The following is a 19,353-nucleotide window of genomic DNA, read 5'->3' on the forward strand; positions in this document are numbered from 1 at the left end:
GCTCAAAGCGGCTCACAGTCACCTTCCCTTTCCTCTCCCAACAACAGACACCCTGTGAGGGAGGTGAGGCTGAGAGAGCCTTGATATTACTGAAGAAGAGTTGGTTCTTATATGCCGCTTTTCTCTACCCGAAGGAGTCTCAAAGCGGCTTACAGTCACCTTCCCTTTCCTCTCCCCACAACAGACACCGTGTGAGGGAGGTGGGACTGAGAGAGCCCTGATATCACTGCTCGGTCAGAACAGCTTTCTCAGTGCTGACAGAGTGGTTCCTCAGTGGAACAGGCTTCCTCGGGAGGTGGTGGGTTCTCTATCTTTGGAGATTTTTAAACAGAGGCCGGATAGCCATCTGACGGAGAGGCTGATTCTGTGAAGGCTCCAGGGGGTGGCAGGTTACAATGGATGAGTAATAGGGTTGTGAGCGTCCTGCATAGTGCAGGGGGTTGGACTAGATCAGTGGTCCCCAACCTGCGGGCCGCGGCCCGGCGCCGGGCCGCAAAGGCCATGGCGCCGGGCCGCGGCTTCCTCTCCCCGCCCCCCCCCCTTGCAGTAAAAAACTTCCCAGGCCGCAAGCCTGCGGCCCCGGAAGATACTTACTGCGGGAGGGCGGGGAGAGGGAATCAGGGCCGGGCCGCGCCCGTGCAGGCCGCGCCTGCGGCCCGATCCACGGGTGCGGCCCGCGGGCGCGGCCGGGTGCGGCTCGCGGGCGCGGCCCGATCCGCGGGTGCGGCTCGCGGGCGCGGCTCGCGGGTGCGGCCCGATCCGCGGGCGCGGCCGGGCGCGGCTCGCGGGTGTGGCCCGATCCGCGGGCGCGGCTCGCGGGCGCGGCCGGGCGCGGCCCGAAGCGTGGGCGTGGCCCGCGCGGGCCCTGCGGGCGCGGCCCGATGCCCTGCCGGTCCCCAGCCTGATAAAGGTTGGGGACCACTGGACTAGATGACCCAGGAGGTCCCTTCCAACTCTGATTCTATGCTGTAGTGAGCCCATAAACATCTGGAGGATCACAGGTTGACTACCCCTGATCTATACGGTATTTGGGGAGAAGAGGGCGCTAACAGAATTAACTGAAGGACTCTTGAAAGCCAATGTTCCTTCCCCATGGGTAAACTTGCAGGTAGACTGTCACTGCCATCAGTAAATATGCATTCTCTAGTGAGGCAAATAGCTACCGGGGACCCTCACTGTTCAGTCCCTCTCCCTGTGGACAGAATTCCCCAACCAAATTAGGCCCATGTACACTTGACAATTAAGTTCCCAGCAAGCCACTCCTGTACATATTTGTCACACTGTGTTGAGCACATGGGGACATGAGGACTCTGCAATGTATGACACATCCCTTACATAAAAGAGCAGCCAGCTAAAGAAGAAAGGTTGGTTTTTATACCCTGCTTTTCTCTGTCTTCAAGACTCTCTAAGAGGCTTACAATTGCCTTCCCCTCCCCTCCACAGGCAACCTGTGAGGTAAGTGGGGCTCTGAGAGAGCTCCCTTTCATCCTCACAAACACCTGGTGAGGTTATAGTGAGGGAAGATGACTCATCCAAGGTCTCCTAGCAAACCTCATGGCTCAGGCAGAGCCAGGATTTGAACCTGGATCTGCCTCAAGGTAGGCCTCTTGTCCCGACACCGCACTGGCAGCATTAGCAAGGGTATGGATGCGCGCTTTAGTGAATCATGTGAAAAATAGCACCAAGAGAGAGTAGAAGGCGTGTGGGATCTAACTAATTCCTGCAGGTATTTTCCTCGAGGTATTTATACCCTGTATTGCATCTCAGTTTGCTCTGGAGGCCGCTGGCAGAATAAAAAAGCAAGGGAAAAAGTTTCAAGCGGCCAAAATATAAACAATTTTGACAACCCAGCAATGCCTCATCAAAAGGTACTAAAAATGGGAGCATAAAGGACTTGAAGGCTCAGTTAAGTGAAACGTTAACATTGGGGGGGGGGTATGGATGCCAGCCTCCAGGTGGGACATGGAGATCGCCTGGTTTTACAGCTCATCACCAGGCAACAGAGATCGGTTCCCCTGGAGAAAATGGCTGCCTTGGAGGAAGGTTTCCATAGCGTTACGCTGCACTGAGGTCCCGCCCACCTGAAATCCCGCCCACTCCCAGCTCCACCCCTGAAGTCTTGAGGTCTTGCCCAGCCCAGAGCTGGCAACCCTGTTAAATCTGTAAGTTGGAAGGAAGCCAGGATGCCGGGGATACGATCAGCTCTTTATTGTGATCTCAGCATGATGTTATGAGGCAAAATGGAAAGAGACCCCTGAAAAAACCCAGCTTATATACAACCACGAACAATGGATCTTCCCACCATTGTGTGCTATTGGTCGAGCCACCCGGGAAACACGCCCAATAGGACAAGAGACATCTGCTCGAGGGATCATGGTCTGAGGTGGCACCTTGCACATCTCTGAGAAGGATCTGTCCAGCTGCTGCTTGAAGACCGCCCAAGAAGGAGATCTCACCACCTCCTTGGGCAGCCGATTCCACTGCTGAACTACTTAGAATCATAGAATCATAGAATAATAGAGTTGGAAGGGACCTCCTGGGTCATCTAGTCCAACCCTCTGCACTCTGCAGGACACTCACATCCCAATTGCTCATCTGCTGTAACCTGCCATCCCTTTACTTGGACTGGGGAACATCCCCCCCCCCCGGATATCTAGCCAGTACTGTTTAAACCCATTATTGCGGGCCCTTTCTTCTGCTGCCAACAGGAATCGCTCTCTGCCCTCCTCCAACCTTTCAAATACTTCAAGAGAGCCATCCTGTCCCCCCTCAACCTCCTCTTCTCTAGGCTGAACCTTCCCAAATCCCTCAGCCCTCCTTCAGAAGGCTCAAAGCAGCTTAAAATCACCTACCCTTCCTCTCCCAACAACAGACACCCTGTGAAGTGGGTCAGCTCTGAGAAAACAGTGTGGCCCACGGTCACCCATCTGGCTAGGCTTCCTCTCCCCACAGTAGGCATCGTGTGAGGCTGAGAGAGCTCGGGGAAAACTGGATGGCCCGTGGTCAGATTAGAGGCTGCTCCTCATAACCACTACCCACCGCTGGCTCTCTAGGGAGGGATCTCAGCCAGGATGTGGTATCTCAGCCATAGAGTTGGTTGTCATTTTTCTCCAGAAGAACTCTCTAATCCGGATCGCAGTCAGAATGCCTGGAGAACTCCAGTGACCTCCCTCCTATACAGCAGCTTGGCTGGGCAGATCTGGCTCCTCCACGGAAGGCTCTGGCTGCCCTTTTCCCAGTCAGTCAGTCAGTCAGTCAGTCAGTCAGTCAGTCAGTCAGTCAGTCAGTCAGTCAGTCAGTCAGTCAGTCAGTCATAAAATGTATAAGACATATAAAAATAGGGTTTAAAATTTCAACAAAATAATAAAATGGGGTTACATGACCAAACAGATCTTAAAATGATTAAATAAACTATAAGAGATAAAATACAAGGTAGGCAGCATATTATAAAAACATCTTAGTTAAAACTCTGGCAACTAAAATGGTGACCTCTGGGTCTTTGTCAGAGAGCAGAAATTGCAAGGTCATAGATTTACTTACAGAGGGCTTGTTTCCCAGCAAAGCAACAAAGCTGTCATCCCGACACTGCTCATATAAGGGGCAATCTAACAAAATGTGTGAGACAGAGTCAGGGCAACCAGAACCACACGGACAGAGTCTCGCATGGTATGGGATATGGTGGAATCTTCCCTCTAAGACCTTTGAGGGGAAAGCATTCATTCGTGCCAGGAGAAAAGCTCTTCTCAGGGGTGGGACATCAAGGAGATGCAAATATGAAGGCATAATATTTCTCTGCATAATGATGCCAAAGAATGCTGGTGAGCAGACTCGAGGCTGGGTAGGTATGAGTTCCTGCTGCTCATGGTCTAAAATTCTCTGTTTAATAATCCAGAAGATACATTTTTCTTCCAGAGGTAGTAGGGAGTTCAGATCGATGCCAATGGAGACTAATTTTTGTTCAATAGCCTGGAACCATTGAAATTTAAGAGGGTCACTTTTTAGACAAGTTAAAAGGCTGCCAGTTTCTATTCTAAAAAACAGTCTGACCCAAAATTTAAAAGTAGCTATCCAGGCCCTTGTCTCTACCCTAATTTGGCCAAATTCTGCGCAAATGGCATGGTAGGAGACACAGTTGGGAACCCCTGCAATTTGCCTATAGAAAGCAGATTGAACACCCTCAATAGATTTATTAAAGGCAGGAACCCATAAGGGGCATCCAAACAGGAGCTGGGACATTACTTTGGCATTAAAAATTTTAATTGCTGCAGGGATAAATTGGTTACCTTTCGCAGAGAAAAAGAACTGTTTTATCAAGGAAGATGAGGATTTGGCCAGATTGATAGCTCGTTGGCAGTGGGAGCTCCATTTCTGGTTATACTGGAAGGTAACACCTAGATACTTAAATGTTTTGACTTGTTCTATTGAAGTGCCTCCAATAAACCAAGTCATTGCATGCCAGCTCTTAGAGAAAACCAAAACTTTTGTTTTACCATAGTTAATTACTAACTTATTATCTTGGCAATATTGGTAAAAGGTGGATAAGTATCGTTGTAAGCCAACCCTTTTATATGAGAGTATTGTAGTATCGTCGGCATACAACAACAAAGGAATATGCTGGGAACCAAGTTTTGGGGGATGACCATTAATAGGTTCCAGTTTTAACGCTAAATCATTAATGAATAAATTAAACAACAAGGGGGCCAGACAGCCTTGCTTAACTCCAATGGTCATTGAGATCTTAGAGGTTGTCTCCCTTTAAAGAATACCGGACTTGGCAGGAGGTGGACACATAAAGTTTTTGGATGAGAAACACAAGTCTCGGTTCCCACCCCCCCTCAAAGCAGCCATTTCCTCCAGAGGAACTGATCTCTGCCTGCAGGATCAGCCTCATAACCGATAAATCAGGCCTTTTCCTCTGGATCGCTTTAGCTTAGTCAGACCGATAGCCATCTTGAAAAATTCACCTGGTGCCAAAAAAAGAAAAATCTAGGGCAGAGTGGCGTGAATGCAGTCAGCTGGGTGGAGTTTGGACCACCCCCAGTTCTTTTTTTTTTTTCAGGGGGGAAGCACTTCTCACTAATGTTAAATTACACCCCGCCCCCCTGCCAAGTACTCCCAGGAAAAAACTTGTTTAGGTTCAGAGAATCAGTGTTCACAGTGGGGTGGGGCCCCTGTATGCATCCCCCCCTCCAAAAATGGCCCAGTTGTAAGGATTCAGGAACCTCTGCATAGGTTCCCTTCGCCAACCGGCATTCCTCTTCCCCAGAGAATCTCAAAACTCGTTTCACATCGCCTTCCAGTGAGAGCTGGCTTGGCGGCGGACACTAATCCGGAGAACTGAGTCTTATTCCCCAGTCTTCCATCTGCAGCTATCTGGGAGACCTTGGACGAGTTTCCCTAGAGCTGCTCTCACAGAGCAGTTCTTCTAGAGCTCTCTCAGCCCCACCTGTCTCACAGGGTGTCTGTTGCGCGGAGAGGTGTTTGTAAGTTGCTTTGGGACTCCTTCGGGTACTGAAAAGCCAAAGCGGGGGATTAAATAACAGCCCTTCTTTCTTCTTTCACTGGGCTCTGAAGCTGCTGGCTTCTTTCTCCTTGCCCAGAGAAGGTGGCAGGGATGGCCAGAGAAGGCCGGCTTTGCGATGAAGAGGAGGAAGAGGAGGATGCCGCTTGGCTGGCCTCGCCGGGTTCTTGGGGGTGGGGTGGGGAGGACAATACCCACAGATCAGGTTCAGCCTTTTTGGCAGCTCCCGGATTCCCAGCGACGCCAAGAGGGCTGCTCCCTTTGAGTCAGGCACCAATCCTGCCACGGGGTGCTTGGCTCCAGCATCCCAGCCGGTGCTCTCTCTCTCCGTCTCTTTCTCCTGGGGCCTCAGAGCTGGATCGCCTTGAGCTGGCTGGACCATGCGGAGCCTCTGCTACTCTCAGATCGTGCTGCTACTCCTGCTGCTGCGGACAGGTAAGGGGCCAGGGGATTGGGAAGGTCACCTGTGAAGGTAGGGAATGAGCCCAGGCTTCTTGTCCTGGGAGATGACGAAGGCTGGATGGTGTACTTGGCATTGTTAGGAATATGCTCCTCTCTCTATTCTGAGAGAGGAGTGGAATCTAGTGGGTTGCAAGTGGGTAGCTCTAGGAGCAAAGACCGATGGATTCTTGGAGAGGGTTTTTGGGTCATTTCGAAGGTCAGGAGCCAGGGACAACCCCCCCCCCCCAGCATCTCTAGCCACCAGTTCTAGTTGGGTAAAGGAAAAAGCCTCATGGTCCCTCCAGACCCTGAGCTCCATGTAAATGTGGCGGATACAAGTCAGAATCCAGCAGGCTATAGGAGGGAGAGTTCTGGCACACAGCATGCCTGAATGACCTCTTCACCCTTGTTATCATCTCAGGCCCCTGCTCTGGCGACTGTGCTCAGCTGCTCGGCAAGCACGGTGCGATCGTTTTTCTCCTGCCGCAGAAGGCTTTGCCGGTGGGATTTCTGCCTGCCAAGCATCTGATCAACACCTAGGACCCCCGCCAGCCAATATGAATCGTAATCGCGCTTGAGAATTTAAACAGCACCTTCAGGGCCAAGCTCCTGTTTTGAAGTTTGGGGAAAGGTAGCCTTTCAAGAGGACGTTTTTTGCCCAAAGAGCCCCTGAGCCTGTCCTTGCCTGCCCGTTGAGCTAATTGCAGCTTTGCAGGAGTGTTCGTGAAAAAGACATCAGAGGAGAGGGGTTCCAGCAACCAAAACAGCTGCTAATTAACTTAAAAAAACAAACAAACCATCAGAGATTCTGACCACGGGTTATTTCATCCTGCTGTGCTCCAAGTTGTTCAGAGCACTTCACACACACATGAATGCCTGATCCTTACAACAGCCCTGCAAAGTAGGCTATTTCGGTTAGCCTCTTATTTCAGAGGGGAGGGCCTCAAGGTAGAAAAGAGTGGGTTGCCCAAGTCCATGGCAGAGGACAGACTCCAAGGGGGGTCCTTGTGTGTGCTGGGCTACACCCGCACACCTCTAACTCTCTAGCCATCACAGGATCAGCCTCAAGCCTCCAGGATAAGTCTCTGTCCAGCTGCTGCTTGAAGACCGCCGGTGAGGGGGAGCTCCCCACCTCCTCAGGCAGCCTATTCCTCTGCTGAGCAGATTACAGTTGGATTTATGTCTTTGCGCTGCTTCTCCAAAAGCCTGTTTCGGGCTAAACTCTCTGAGTCAGGGCGTGAAACCAGCCCTCTGGCAAACGCTCAGCTGGACCGAGACCACTTTTCCTCCTGGACAACCCACGGGAGGGTCGAGTTACCGCTTTGTTCTCCTTTCTGCAACGCAGCGCTGGGGAGACCGGAGATGCTGATTAGAACGCCCCAGAGACGGATCCGTTGCCGCCCTGGACGATAAATCTCCCTTTGGCGTTCCTCCGTGGATGGGAGAGGCTCTGTCTCGCATTCAGTGGCTTGTGGCCATGGGCCAGAGCTGGAATTTGGGGGGGGGGGGTTGTTCCTTGCAGACTGTGCTTGGTGGGCTATCACGAGACAAACACCACCCCGATCCTTACCTTCCAAAGGCCCTCCCAATCTTCCCATTTGCTTTTCTGACTCCCTCTCCTTTCCTCTTGCAGGTGCTGAAAACAGCTCGCCTCAAACAGGTAAGAAAAATCAGCCAGAAGGGACCCTAATAATGACTTACACAGGGAGACATGGGTGTGTGTGTTTCCCTTTAATGAATCCTAGCCGTCTATAAACAATAGCTGAAGACTTAGGCTGGTGAGATTCCATAGTTCCTGCAATCCGATTTCTGTATGTAGAAAATTCACTTCTATCTCCCTGTAGCCAGAGGGATATTCCTAACTGCCTTAGTCTCTGTTCTCACTTTTTCCCAGCTCTTTTCCTTCTCTAAATGTTTTAAAAAATTCTTGAGATGCTTTTGATCCAAACGTCGAAGAAGAAGAAGAGTTGGGGCTTACACCTTGTTCTTCCCTACCTGTACAAGTCCCAAAGTGACTTACAAACATCCTGTGAGGTCGGTGGAGCTGAGAGAGTTCTGAGAGAACTGTGACTGACCCAAGGTCACCCCGCTATCCTGCTTCTCTCTCCATTGGGGACCCAAAGCAGCTCCCGGCATCATTCCCCCCTCCTGGGATTCGAACCTGGGTCTCCCCGATCCGAGTCCGAATCTCTGATCTCTGCACCACACTGGCTGTCCAAAGCATGTTTCATGTTTTCATGCAAAAAACAGAAACTGGAAGGAAGTACAGAGGTCAGGAAAAAAAGAAACTCCGTGTGTTGCGAGGGATTCTCCCCACACGTACATCAATCGGTTTATGTACTTATCCCATTTAATGTGTGTCATGTAGCCAGGAGATACTAAGATTGTCTGGCTGCCAGGCGAGAGACCTTTGGGGGTCATGACCCTGGCATTCCTTAGAAGTTGTCCTTCCAAGTGCTAGCCAGGCTTCCAAGACTGGAGAGAATCCGGTTTGCCTGAGCTATCCAGGACCTATTCTGCACACATTAGATAATGCACTTTCAATGCAGATTTTCCTGTTCCGCAAAGAAAAACCCAGCTGCCAAAACACACTAAAAGCGCTTTATCCAATGTGTGCAGAATGGGCCTGGGTTGGGTTACATAAAACTGGTTCTCTGCATGGGGTGACCAGACTGTTTTGCTGCAAGAACTTGGGGTTCAGGCAGAGATATTTGTGGCTACTGTTTAGTCCGGGAGACCCTCAATGAGCATGCCCCGAAATACTTCTGGGCTGGAGCACTCTGCATCTCCCTCCCTGTAAGCGTCTTTCCGCTCCACCCGTGCCAGGTGTTCTCATAAACCTCTCATTGACCTGTCTCTTCCTCTGCATGCCCTTCTTAGTTTAGAACGTGCATTTCTCACCCAGGAGCGTGTGGCAACCACGCCCCTCTACCCACATCCACAACCCGCTCTCTGTCTGCTCATCGCAACCGTCTATCATCTGCAATTAGTTAATTGGTCTCGTTGACGATCTGCCCTGCCCTTTAGACGCAGGAAATCCACCGGGATTGGCAGGAAAATGGGAGACATGAAAGACTGGGGTGAAAACCAAAACGGCCTAACAGAATTCCTGGAAGACGTTAAGGCTTCCAGGCAAGCCGTGGCAGAAACTCCGGAGCACCACCTGCAAGCCTCTGGCTACGTGTGCCTTCTGGGTCTCTGCTTGACACGGAGAGGCCGGCATTGCAAAGTGGTTCTTTGAACCCATAAGCCCCCTGCAGACATTATGTTGATGTTTGGCTTATGGGAGAGGGAGTCCATCAGGGGCATATTCCGGGAATTAGGACAACCTGTGGTTTTTCTATGTGGGTACAGCTTATATCACTGTATGCATACCTCTGGCACATTTTTTCTCATCAACGCTTCCCGTTTGCTTTGCTTATTATTATTATTATTGTTACACACTGATTCATTTCCTCGCGTTTGTCTCTCCTTGACACCATCCGTCCATCTGACAGTCCATCCATTTCATAGAATCATAGAGTTGGAAGGGACCTCATGGGTCATCTAGTCCAACCCCCTGCACGATGCAGGACACACACATCCCAATCGCTCGTCCACTGTCACCTGCCATCCCTTTGCCTTCATAGAATTAGCCTCTCCGTCAGATGGCTATCTAGCCTCTGTTTAAAAATCTCCAAAGATGGAGAACCCACCACCTCCCGAGGAAGCCTGTTCCACTGAGAAAACGCTCTCACTGTCAGGAACTTCTTCCAGATGTTTCTTTTGCATTAATTTCATCCCATTGGTTCTGGTCCGTCCCTCCGGGGCAAGAGAGAACAATTCTGCTCCATCCTCTACATGGCAGCCTTTTGAAGATGGTTATCAGATCCCCTCACTGTCATCTCCTCTCTAGGCTTAAACAGACCAAGCTCCCCCAACCTTTCTTCACACTTCTTCATTTCTTCAGTTCCATTTCTATTCATCTCATGTCTGCTCTGGTGAACCTCGCAGAATTGACTAGATATCAGAAAGGAGTGCTTAAGGAACTCTAGCTTCACGTCAAAATGTCCAAATCCAAATTGTGGATACTCAATCATAGAATCATCAAGTTGGGAGGGACCCACTGGGTGTCTGTTGCGGGGAGAGGAAGGGAAGGTGATTGTAAGCTGCTTTGAGACACATGCCGACAGTTGGGTAACCTTGGGCCAGTCACATTTCTCTCAGAGCTCTCTCAGCCTCACCTACCTGACAGGATGTCTGTTGTGGAGAGAGGAAAGGAAGGCGATTATGAGCCGCTTTGAGATTCCTTTGTGTAGTAAAAAGCGGAGCACAAAAAAACAGCTCTTCGCTTTAAAAAAATCTTTCTTTCTTTCTTTCTTTCTTTCTTTCTTTCTTTCTTTCTTTCTTTCTTTCTTTCTTTCTTTCTTTCTTTCTTTCTTTCTTTCTTTCTTTCTTTCTTTCTTTCTTTCTTTCTTTCTTTCTTTCTTTCTCTCTCTCTCTCTCTCTCTCTCTCTCCCTCCCTCCCTCCCTCCCTCCCTCCCTCCCTCCCTCCCTCCCTCCCTTCCTTCCTTCCTCTTTCTCTCTCTCTCTCCCCCATCAGAGGAGAGCCAATATAGGAAAGGGGATGTTAATATTTTCTCTCTGTTTGTCACAACCCTGATTTTACACCCGGTCTCCCAATATTTTGCTTTTGCACATCCGTTAACAGAAGTGGTGCTTTTGGCCACTGAAGATTAAAACCTGTGACTTTGCTCTGACTTTATCCCTGCCCTGTCCAATGATCCAACATCTCTCTCATCTCCTGACAGTCTGTGGCCGGCCCAAAGTGTCTTCCCCACGCATCGTCGGGGGTGAGAAGGCCGAGGAAGGGGAATGGCCCTGGCAAGTCAGCATACGGTACAACCGGATGCACATGTGTGGCGGAAGCCTCATCTCGCCCCAGTGGGTGGTGACTGCCGCGCACTGCTTTGACGGGTGAGCAGAGAGGCTGGGGAGACATTCCCTCCTGTGCGCCACCAGGGGGAGACAGAGGGACGGCAGCGGTGGGTCGGAGGGCCGGCATAAACTTAACAATGGGACCAGTTGTATGGTTGTTAAAATGCCAGAATGGTATAATTTGTGAGTTGTGATGAAAATCATTTGTGACCCTGAAGTGTGGGTGTCCGGGTGAAGGGTTGGCTCATGGGTCCAGTCTGTTTAACTCGAATGCCAAGAGAATGTTTGTGGCATATTCAAAACAATCGCTTTTCTATAAAAATACGAGTTACTGTTTGTAGGCGTCAGGGCGCATATTTTACACAATAGCGCTGGCTAAGGAATTAGCATTTCCTGGCCTTTGGGCATTTATTGGGCCTCTGGCGTTGTGTGGGAAGGCAGATCGGGTTGCCAGCTCTGGGTCGGAAGATTCCTGGAGATATGAGAGTGGAGCCCACATTTTAGCTGCACACGTCAGATAATGCACTTTCAATGCACTTTCAAAGTAGATTATCCTGTTCCGCACAGGAAAATCCAGCTGCAAAAGCACTTTGAAAGTGCATTATCCTATGTGTGCAGAATGGGCGCTGGTCTATCATGCGGTCGTGGAATCCTATTGCCTTGGTGGAGCCAGGGGATTCCTCACAGCTTGGATCATGCACTTTCTTTGCACTTTAGAAGTAGATTTTCCCGTTCTGCACAGGAAAACCCAGCTGCAAAAGCTCACTGAAAGTGCATCACCCAACGTGTGAAGAAGGAAATGGCCCCTTGGGTCCGCGGAGAAATTGCCCCAAAGGCCTCCTGACGAATTCTGAGATGGGAGAGAAGGTGGGCCTCTCCAGAAGATGCTAACTTTCCTCCTGGTCCCCTCCAGACCGCTGATCCCAGACGACTATCGAGTGCACCTGGGAGAGTATGAGCTTCCGAAACCATTGCCCAGCATGGTCTCCTCCGACATCAGCAAGATCATCGTGTATCCGTATTACGCAGGAGACGGGCTGAGTGGTGACATCGCCCTCTTGAAGCTGGAAGAGCCAATCCGTTTCTCCCGCTCCATCCTGCCCGTCTGCTTGCCCAGCGCTTCAGATCCGGAGCCCTTCCCTGCTGGCATGTCCTGCTGGGTCACTGGCTGGGGCAACCTCTACCCAGAAGGTAAGAAGGGATACTCGGCTGGGCCTCGGATGTTTTGAGGGATCTCCAGACGGTCCATTTCTCTGGTGCCGTTTGCTGAGTTGAAGCGTGCAAAGAGGGCGGAGGGCAAAGCTGCTCATGAGAACAAAATAGTTTTATTTAGAAGAGAAACAAACTTTGTATAGAAAGAGAGACGAGAGACAGTCCCGTCTGCAGACTAAATAGAGCAGATTTATGGTAATTGTAGTCCATGGACTTCTGGAAAGCCACAGTTTGACCACCGCTGATCTATGCGAAATAAACATCATTGTATAGAGTCACAAGAGCCTCTTGTGGCGCAGAGAGGTAAGTGGCAGAAATCCTGTCTGAAGCTCTGCCCATGAGGCTGGGAGTTCAATCCCAGCAGCCGGCTCAGGGTTGACTCAGCCTTCCATCCTTCCGAGATCGGTAAAATGAGTACCCAGCTTGCTGGGGGGTAAATGGTAATGACTGGGGAAGGCACTGGGAAACCACCCCATTTTGGGTCTGCCATGAAAATGCTGGAGGGTGTCACCCCATGAGTCAGACATGACTCGGTGCTTGCACAGGGGATACCTTGACCTTTATAGAGTCACAACAACTTGCTGGTAGTCAATCTCCCATCCCCCCAATAGAGCATCTAATAAGGGGAGTGGGAAGAGGTTAATAGATGGTCTTAACATATCTCTACAAGGCAGTCCTAAGCAGATCCTTATAATGGTGCTAGAAGGGTACCATTCTGCTTTCCGCACATGCTGGATAATGCGCGTTGCATGCACTTTCAAAGTAGATTGTCCTGTTCCACACGGGAATCTCCAGCTGCAAAAGCACACTGAAAACACAATGTGCCTATTTTTATCGCCCTACCCAAGTCCCACAGGGGGTGAACATGAGAAGAAATATGGAGACTTTGAGCCCAATCTTGGTTCCCCTTCTCTTTCCTAGCCCCCTTCATCACTCGGACCTTGCAGGAGCTGGAGGTGCCGCTCATAGACGTGGAGGAGTGTGACCAGATGTACCACAACAACACTTCCTCTAGCTCAGAGTATGTGCCGGAAGGCTACAAGTTGATCCACAAAGACATGATCTGTGCCGGCTACCCGGAAGGGAAGAAGGACTCTTGCCAGGTAAGACCTCTGGGCCCGGGTCTAGATGGCTCAGGCCAGTCTAATCTTGCCCGATCTCAGAAATTTAGCAACGTTGGTGCTTATTAGTACTTGGGACGGGAACTATGGTTTGCAGAAGTGGGCAGTGGCCAACCGCCTCTCCTTCCTCCCTTGCCTCGTGGCGAAGGCTTCTCATTTCTTTACAAGCTGGTCATTAAACACAATTAGCTGGTGGGAGATCTTAGAGTTATTTAGTAGCAGAGCGGATTGCATGACAAAAGGGACTGCCTGTAAGTAAGGTAAAGGTATCCCCTGGGCAAGCACCGGGTCATGTCTGACCCTTGGGGTGACGCCCTCCAGCGTTTCCATGGCAGACTCAATACGGGGTGGTTTGACAGTGCCTTCCCCAGTCATTACCGTTTACCCCCCAGCAAGCAAGCTGGGTACTCATTTTACCGACCTCGGAAGGATGGAAGGCTGAGTCAACCTTGAGCCCGCTGCTGGGATTGAACCCCCAGCCTCATGGGCAAAGCTTTCAGACGGCTGCCTTACCACTCTGCGCCACAAGAGGCTCTGTAAGTAAGGAGGGGGAAATGGCTTCTTCTGGGCGCAAGGCAGGTTTCTGGCTTAATGGGAAATCCATTTCACTTTGGAGGTTTGCACCGTACGGAGTGGAAGTGAAGCCTCACCGAGCAGTAGGGCTGCCAGCCTCCAGCTGGGAGAGAGGGCTACGTGGCCAAGTGGAGACTTGGATGGCGGCTGGCAGCCAGACATCTTGCAGCGAAAGAACCGTGACTCGAAAGAGAGTTTTGTCTCTGGAATCAGCAGGGCCGGCCTGCCTGTTATCTCTTTCCTGCCTTTTTACCCCAATGTCGCCATGTCCCCTGTTTTCTTCTTCCTCCCTTTGCAGGGTGACTCCGGGGGACCCCTGGCGTGCAAACTGAACGGCACCTGGTTCCTGGCTGGAGTGGTGAGCTTTGGCTTTGGCTGTTCGGAGGCCAACCGGCCCGGCGTCTACACCCGGGTCACCTCTTACCTGGACTGGATTCGACACACTGTGGCCCTGAACGCAAAGAATGGAAGCGGAGCTCATCTCCTGAGCGCCAGTTCCGGTCTCTTCATGGTTCCCTTCCTCCTGCTTGTGGCCTTGGCCAATAGCATCTCGTGAGGTGCCTTGGCTCCGCCCATCCCCCTTCAAAATGGCCGCCCTGCTTCACTTAGGCAAGACTGGACCGAGAGCTTGGAGGGAGGCTGGATGTTGAGTAGGTTGTGCTTTTATCTACAGGACTTTCGAAAGAGCTCTGCCCCGGTTGGAACGGTCTGTCTTTGAGCCTGCTTATGTTACAGACAAGCAGCCATGAAGTTTAACCGAAAAGGAGATGTAAGGAGAAATCGGAATTTGGGGAAAAGAAGTGCAGTTACTTCCTCCGGGGAGGAACTATCTGGAATCAGGCAAAGCCAAATAAAAAAAAAACAACAACAACACGCAACAACAGCCAAAATGAAAGACGTAGTTCTCTGTCAACCAAATCTATAATGCCTTTTACGGAGTCAGGTCGTTGGCCTAACTAACCCAACACTTCTTTGATAGGACTTGCTGCCTTAACTAGAGATTCCAAGGATTGAACACATAAACGAACACACATGAAGCTGCCTTAAAAGTCAGTATTGCCCACTCAGGCTGGCAGGTGCTCTCCAAGGTCACAGGCAGTGGCCTTTCACATCCCTGGTCCTGCCTGGTCCTTTCATTGGGGATGCCAAGGATTGAACCCGGGACCTTCTGCAAGCGAAGGAAGCATTCTGCCACAGAGCTACACTGCCATGGAGATGCCAGCCCCATTACTGTCCATTTGATCCGGGAGGGGGTTTCTCACGGCCATCGATGGATGCCTGTCCGGCTCTTGAACTGGAGGTCCTGGGGATTGAACCGGGATCTCCATGCCTAGCATATGCTTTCTTGCTGAATTCCTCCTACACATAAGAGTTGCTCATGCAGGGCGTTGTCATGGATCGTGCCCAATAGGCCTTGAAGGCAGGTTTTAGGAGAATGGGCTGGAGAAACTATAACTGTTTAATTTATTTTTAAAAAATGGTATTAGGGGTGGATTTGTAGGGCAGTCTTTCTCAACTTATTTTACTAGTTTGAAACCCCTGAAACATTCCTCAGGCTTCGAGAACCCCAAGAAGAGGTGAGATCATACAGACTAGGGTTGGGAAGCATACCTGTGTACACACCCACCTGAGGTCCCTCCCCTTCCCACCTCCTCCAGGCCCATCATTGGCCAGCTTTTTGGGGGGGTCGACATGGACATTTATGGTCCTCTCACCCGATAAATGTTTAGCGAATTAAAAAATCTATATTAAAAATTAATTAAGCCCTGCCCATTCGTGATGCCCTTTCAGGGCCGTCAGGAAACCCCAGGGTTTCATGAAACTTTGGTTGAGAAAGCCTGTTGGAGGGCATATTTACTTGTGTGTAGGTGTAACTCAAGTCAGTAGTACTTTCCTGGAAGCATGCATGCCACAGAATCAAACTGAACCCATGCCAGCAAAGGGTAGAGCGAAGGCACATACACACACCCACGTACACGCACACACACTCATGCATACAAAAGACTTGTTCATTCTCTTCCCCCAGGGAGATGACAGCCAAGCAATGACCGTGATCCAGAGCCGTTTTTCACACTTAACCCCACTAAAATCAACAATGCTTAAAATCACATCACCCTCATGTAGATTTATGTTCCGGTGGAAATTCCTTAATTGTGTGAATTGCACAGCAGTGAAATGATGGAGGTTGTGGTTGTTCCTTGTGGTTGTTCCTTAGCCGTTTGGACCGAGCTGCTTGTTGGGCTCAAAGACCTCTTTTTGTGACGGCGAATGATATGGGCAGACCATCTTTGTACTTTTGTATTTTCCACCGTGCTCAGCAAGCTGTTGGGACTAGGAGTATGATAGAGGTAGTGGGAGAGGCACACAGTATGCTTCGGTCTGGGGATTACATGCTGCAGTGGTGCCCTATGTAGAAATACTTCCCTGCACATAGAAAGCTAGTGTGTCAGGGAAAAGGCAGATTCCTTCTTTTGGACACGGTAGGTTTTTACAGATACAACTGATGGGAATGAAAGAAGAAGAAGAGCTGTTTTTTGTACCCTGCATTTTACCCCAAGGAGTCTCAAAGCGGCTGACAATCGCCTTCCCTCCCTCTCCCCACGTCATACACCCTGGGAGGCAGGTGAGCTGAGAGAGCTCTGAGAGAACTGAAACTGGCCCGGGGTCACCCAGGCGGCTGTGTGTGGAGGAGGAGGAGGAGGAGTGTGAAATCAAACCCAGTTCTCTGGATTCCACTGCTCTTAATCACTACCCCCATGCTGGCTCTCAGCTCTTGAATGCTTTGCATGAATGCTGAACATAGAACAAAACGCGCAAATTTATTTTCTGCTCAAAGGCAACGAATGGTTCCAGCAGACAGATGTGTCCACCTTGCCTGAAAATCATAGATCTGCACCAACCTTATACTTCCAGCGCCTAAATGTGGAGGAAGAGATGCTCTATTTAACCCGTTCACTAACCCTCATCTCTGGGGTACTGTGCCCCATATGTCTAATATATTTAAAACCGCCTTGTTTGTGTCTGATTATCAGCATACAGTACTGGAGCTTTATGGGTATGTAACTAGCTTATCATTTGGATGTGAGACAGGTGTTTAAAGGTCTCTGCCCCCCCCCCCCTTGGGAAATTCTAATGGCAGTTCAGGGAACTCAGTTGTGGAAAGAAGGTGACCGCCTAAATCCTTCTTCCTGCAAGGCTTCAATGTGGCCAGTTCCCATTGTAGGCAGATGGAAGATCCCCAGGCTTAAACTATGTGTTTTTCTGCACTGCCCTCTGCTGGAGAAATGTGACCTCTCTTTTTTGTGTGCAGGAGAAGCATGCGTAGATATTCCGTGCAATGTTAAAGTACAGTAGAGATACCAGGCCACTGCCTGACTCCTGGAAATGCTTTTTTTTTTTGGGGGGGGGGGTGAGGCAAGAGGCAGACATGAGCGAAAGTCCAGGCACGGCGTCAGCTGATGTTCTAGCAACTCTCCATGGTAATACCATAGAGTTTCTGAAGTGTCACCTGAAGTCCTGAAGTCACAAACCAGATGCAGGGTCAACAGGCAGCCCAAGGCCATTTCTGTCCCCTCCACTGTCATCCCCCTGGCTGCAGAGATGAGGGGCCAGCAGTGGAAGAAAGCCCGACTGAGGCAGGCAACTGGCCTTTTTATAAGCCAGTGACCATGGCTTATAAAGAGCAAGGGCCATTTTTGAAAAAGTCTTATTGCACATGCAGTAGGAAAGAAGGACGTCCGCAGAGAACTTGTGTTCTTTTGTAGATCTGCCCCTAAAACAGAAGCCACGCTAGCTGAAGTGGTTAAGTACGACGGCCTCTAATCTGGAAAACCGGGTTTGGTCCCCCACTCCTCCTCCACATGCAGCTAGCTGGATGACCTTGGACCAGTCTCAGAGCTTTCTCAGCCTCACTGACCTCACGCTGAGGAGAGGGAGGAAAAGGTGTTTGTAAGCCGCTTTAAGACATGAGGCCAGCTGTGTGACCTTGGGCTGGTCATTTTCTTCTCTCAGCCCCACCTTCCTCACAGAGTATCAATTGGGAGAGAAAGGGAAGGCGATTGTAAACGCTTTGAGACTCCTTCAGGTTAGCAAAAAGCAGGGCACACAAAAACAGCTCTTCTCTGGCCTTCTTTAGTTCAGACCAGTGGTCCAGTGGCCAAGACCCCAGAAAGACATCCCAAAACACAGCTGGTTGGCAACAGTCTTCACCTGCCAATGGCTCTCCAGCAGCCTTCTGCTGGGTGAAATATGCCACTTGTAGGAAGTGACAAAGTAGAACGTCCCTTAATATTGTACCGAGACAAGTGAGGGAGAATGCATGTGCACATGCATCCCAAATAACTCCATAAGCAAGTTCCAAAATAAGAAGTCTCCTCAAAGACACTGAGGGGGAAATAATATTGTTCCTCCTGGAAAACTGATGGGAAGTCCCTTTTGAACAGCCTTTAATCTTTCTAGGTTTCCCTTCCAACACTGTCTGTTGAAGGGTAAGTCAAAGTGAATTGCCATGACTGCTGAGTCATACAGTGACTCAAAGCATGAAAAGATTGGTGTGATAAAACGTTGTATGAAGGAAATAAAAATGGTGCATGTGAAGAACCGAGCCATTTTGCTGGATGTGAAGTCTCATGAATGACAGACTGAATCAAACACTCCCCCAAATAGTTTACGGTCAAATTCACAGTTCAGACTTTATCACAGGTTCTGAGGTATCAGCTGTATTTATCAGTTATATCAACTGGCCAGGAATTTAAGAAACTTCATTATAAAAGTCACTTTTGGTGGCATGCAAGGGCCAAATCATATTACATCTATCATTAGATTTCTCATCACATTTTTAACCTGAAAAAGCAGTTGAGGAGGGTGTGACTTGGATCATGCCGATAATGTGGGGTGTTAATCCCACCATGACATTTTCTAGATAGAAATCTCTGTGCCAGCTAAGTGGCTATTCTACTAGGGTAAAAAGACAAGATATGTACTTATCCTGCCTCAGGGGGGAGTTTTATCAGCAAAAATCACATGTAGGGAAGGGCTGAACTCCCTTTCTTCAGTGCTGTGACACCAGCCCAAATCATCTCCTCACAGCTGTTTTTTTCAAAGTTAAAAAAAAAATACACCAGAAGATATGATCATGGATCTTAGACACAAATTTTCTTCATATTCCGGTTCCCAACCGACGTTCTCTGGCTGAGAAATTTCAAGAGGATATGAATTTTCAGCATCTTTTCCAAAGGTTGGTTCCCAAGATTCTCCTGGGTTAGTCACAGGAAACGACTTTAAACCAGGGATGGGCAAACTGTGGACCTCCGGATGTCCATGGACTTCAATTCCCATGAGCCCCTGCCACATGGCAGGGGCTCATGGGAATTGTAGTCCATGGACATCTGGAGTGTCACAGTTTGTCCACCCCTGCTTTAAACCAATCAGAGTGGGTAGCATGCCCGAAGTAATCAGACAGATGTGGGCGCAACCGTCCCATTGCGCATGGTGATTTGGGCTGTAGTGAAATCAAGAAGGAAGTCCTATTGGGTGATTGGTCAGGTCGAAGGCACTGAAATGATCCTC

At 49.9% G+C, this 19,353-nt stretch overlaps 1 protein-coding gene across 3 annotated transcripts; it reads left to right on the forward strand.

Moving 5' to 3' along the window:
* The first annotated feature begins 1,560 nt into the window (after positions 1 to 1,560).
* LOC143826209 (serine protease 33-like) lies at positions 1,561 to 14,704 on the forward strand. 3 transcript variants are annotated; one of them, XM_077314884.1, is made up of 7 exons: positions 1,561 to 1,868; positions 5,874 to 5,956; positions 7,596 to 7,622; positions 10,753 to 10,918; positions 11,793 to 12,070; positions 13,013 to 13,194; positions 14,084 to 14,704. In XM_077314884.1, the coding sequence occupies exons 2-7, from the start codon at positions 5,902 to 5,904 to the stop codon at positions 14,339 to 14,341; spliced, it is 966 nt and encodes a 321-aa protein (XP_077170999.1). In that variant the 5' UTR covers positions 1,561 to 1,868; positions 5,874 to 5,901; the 3' UTR covers positions 14,342 to 14,704. The 3 variants fall into 3 exon arrangements, with proteins under 3 accessions (XP_077170999.1, XP_077170998.1, XP_077171000.1); XM_077314883.1 differs by having other exon boundaries at positions 1,562 to 1,726; XM_077314885.1 differs by having other exon boundaries at positions 1,620 to 1,641.
* The last annotated feature ends 4,649 nt before the right edge of the window (positions 14,705 to 19,353 follow it).

Source organism: Paroedura picta, chromosome 16 (assembly GCF_049243985.1).
Source record: "Paroedura picta isolate Pp20150507F chromosome 16, Ppicta_v3.0, whole genome shotgun sequence".
In the NCBI taxonomy this organism is placed as follows: Eukaryota; Metazoa; Chordata; class Lepidosauria; order Squamata; family Gekkonidae; genus Paroedura; species Paroedura picta.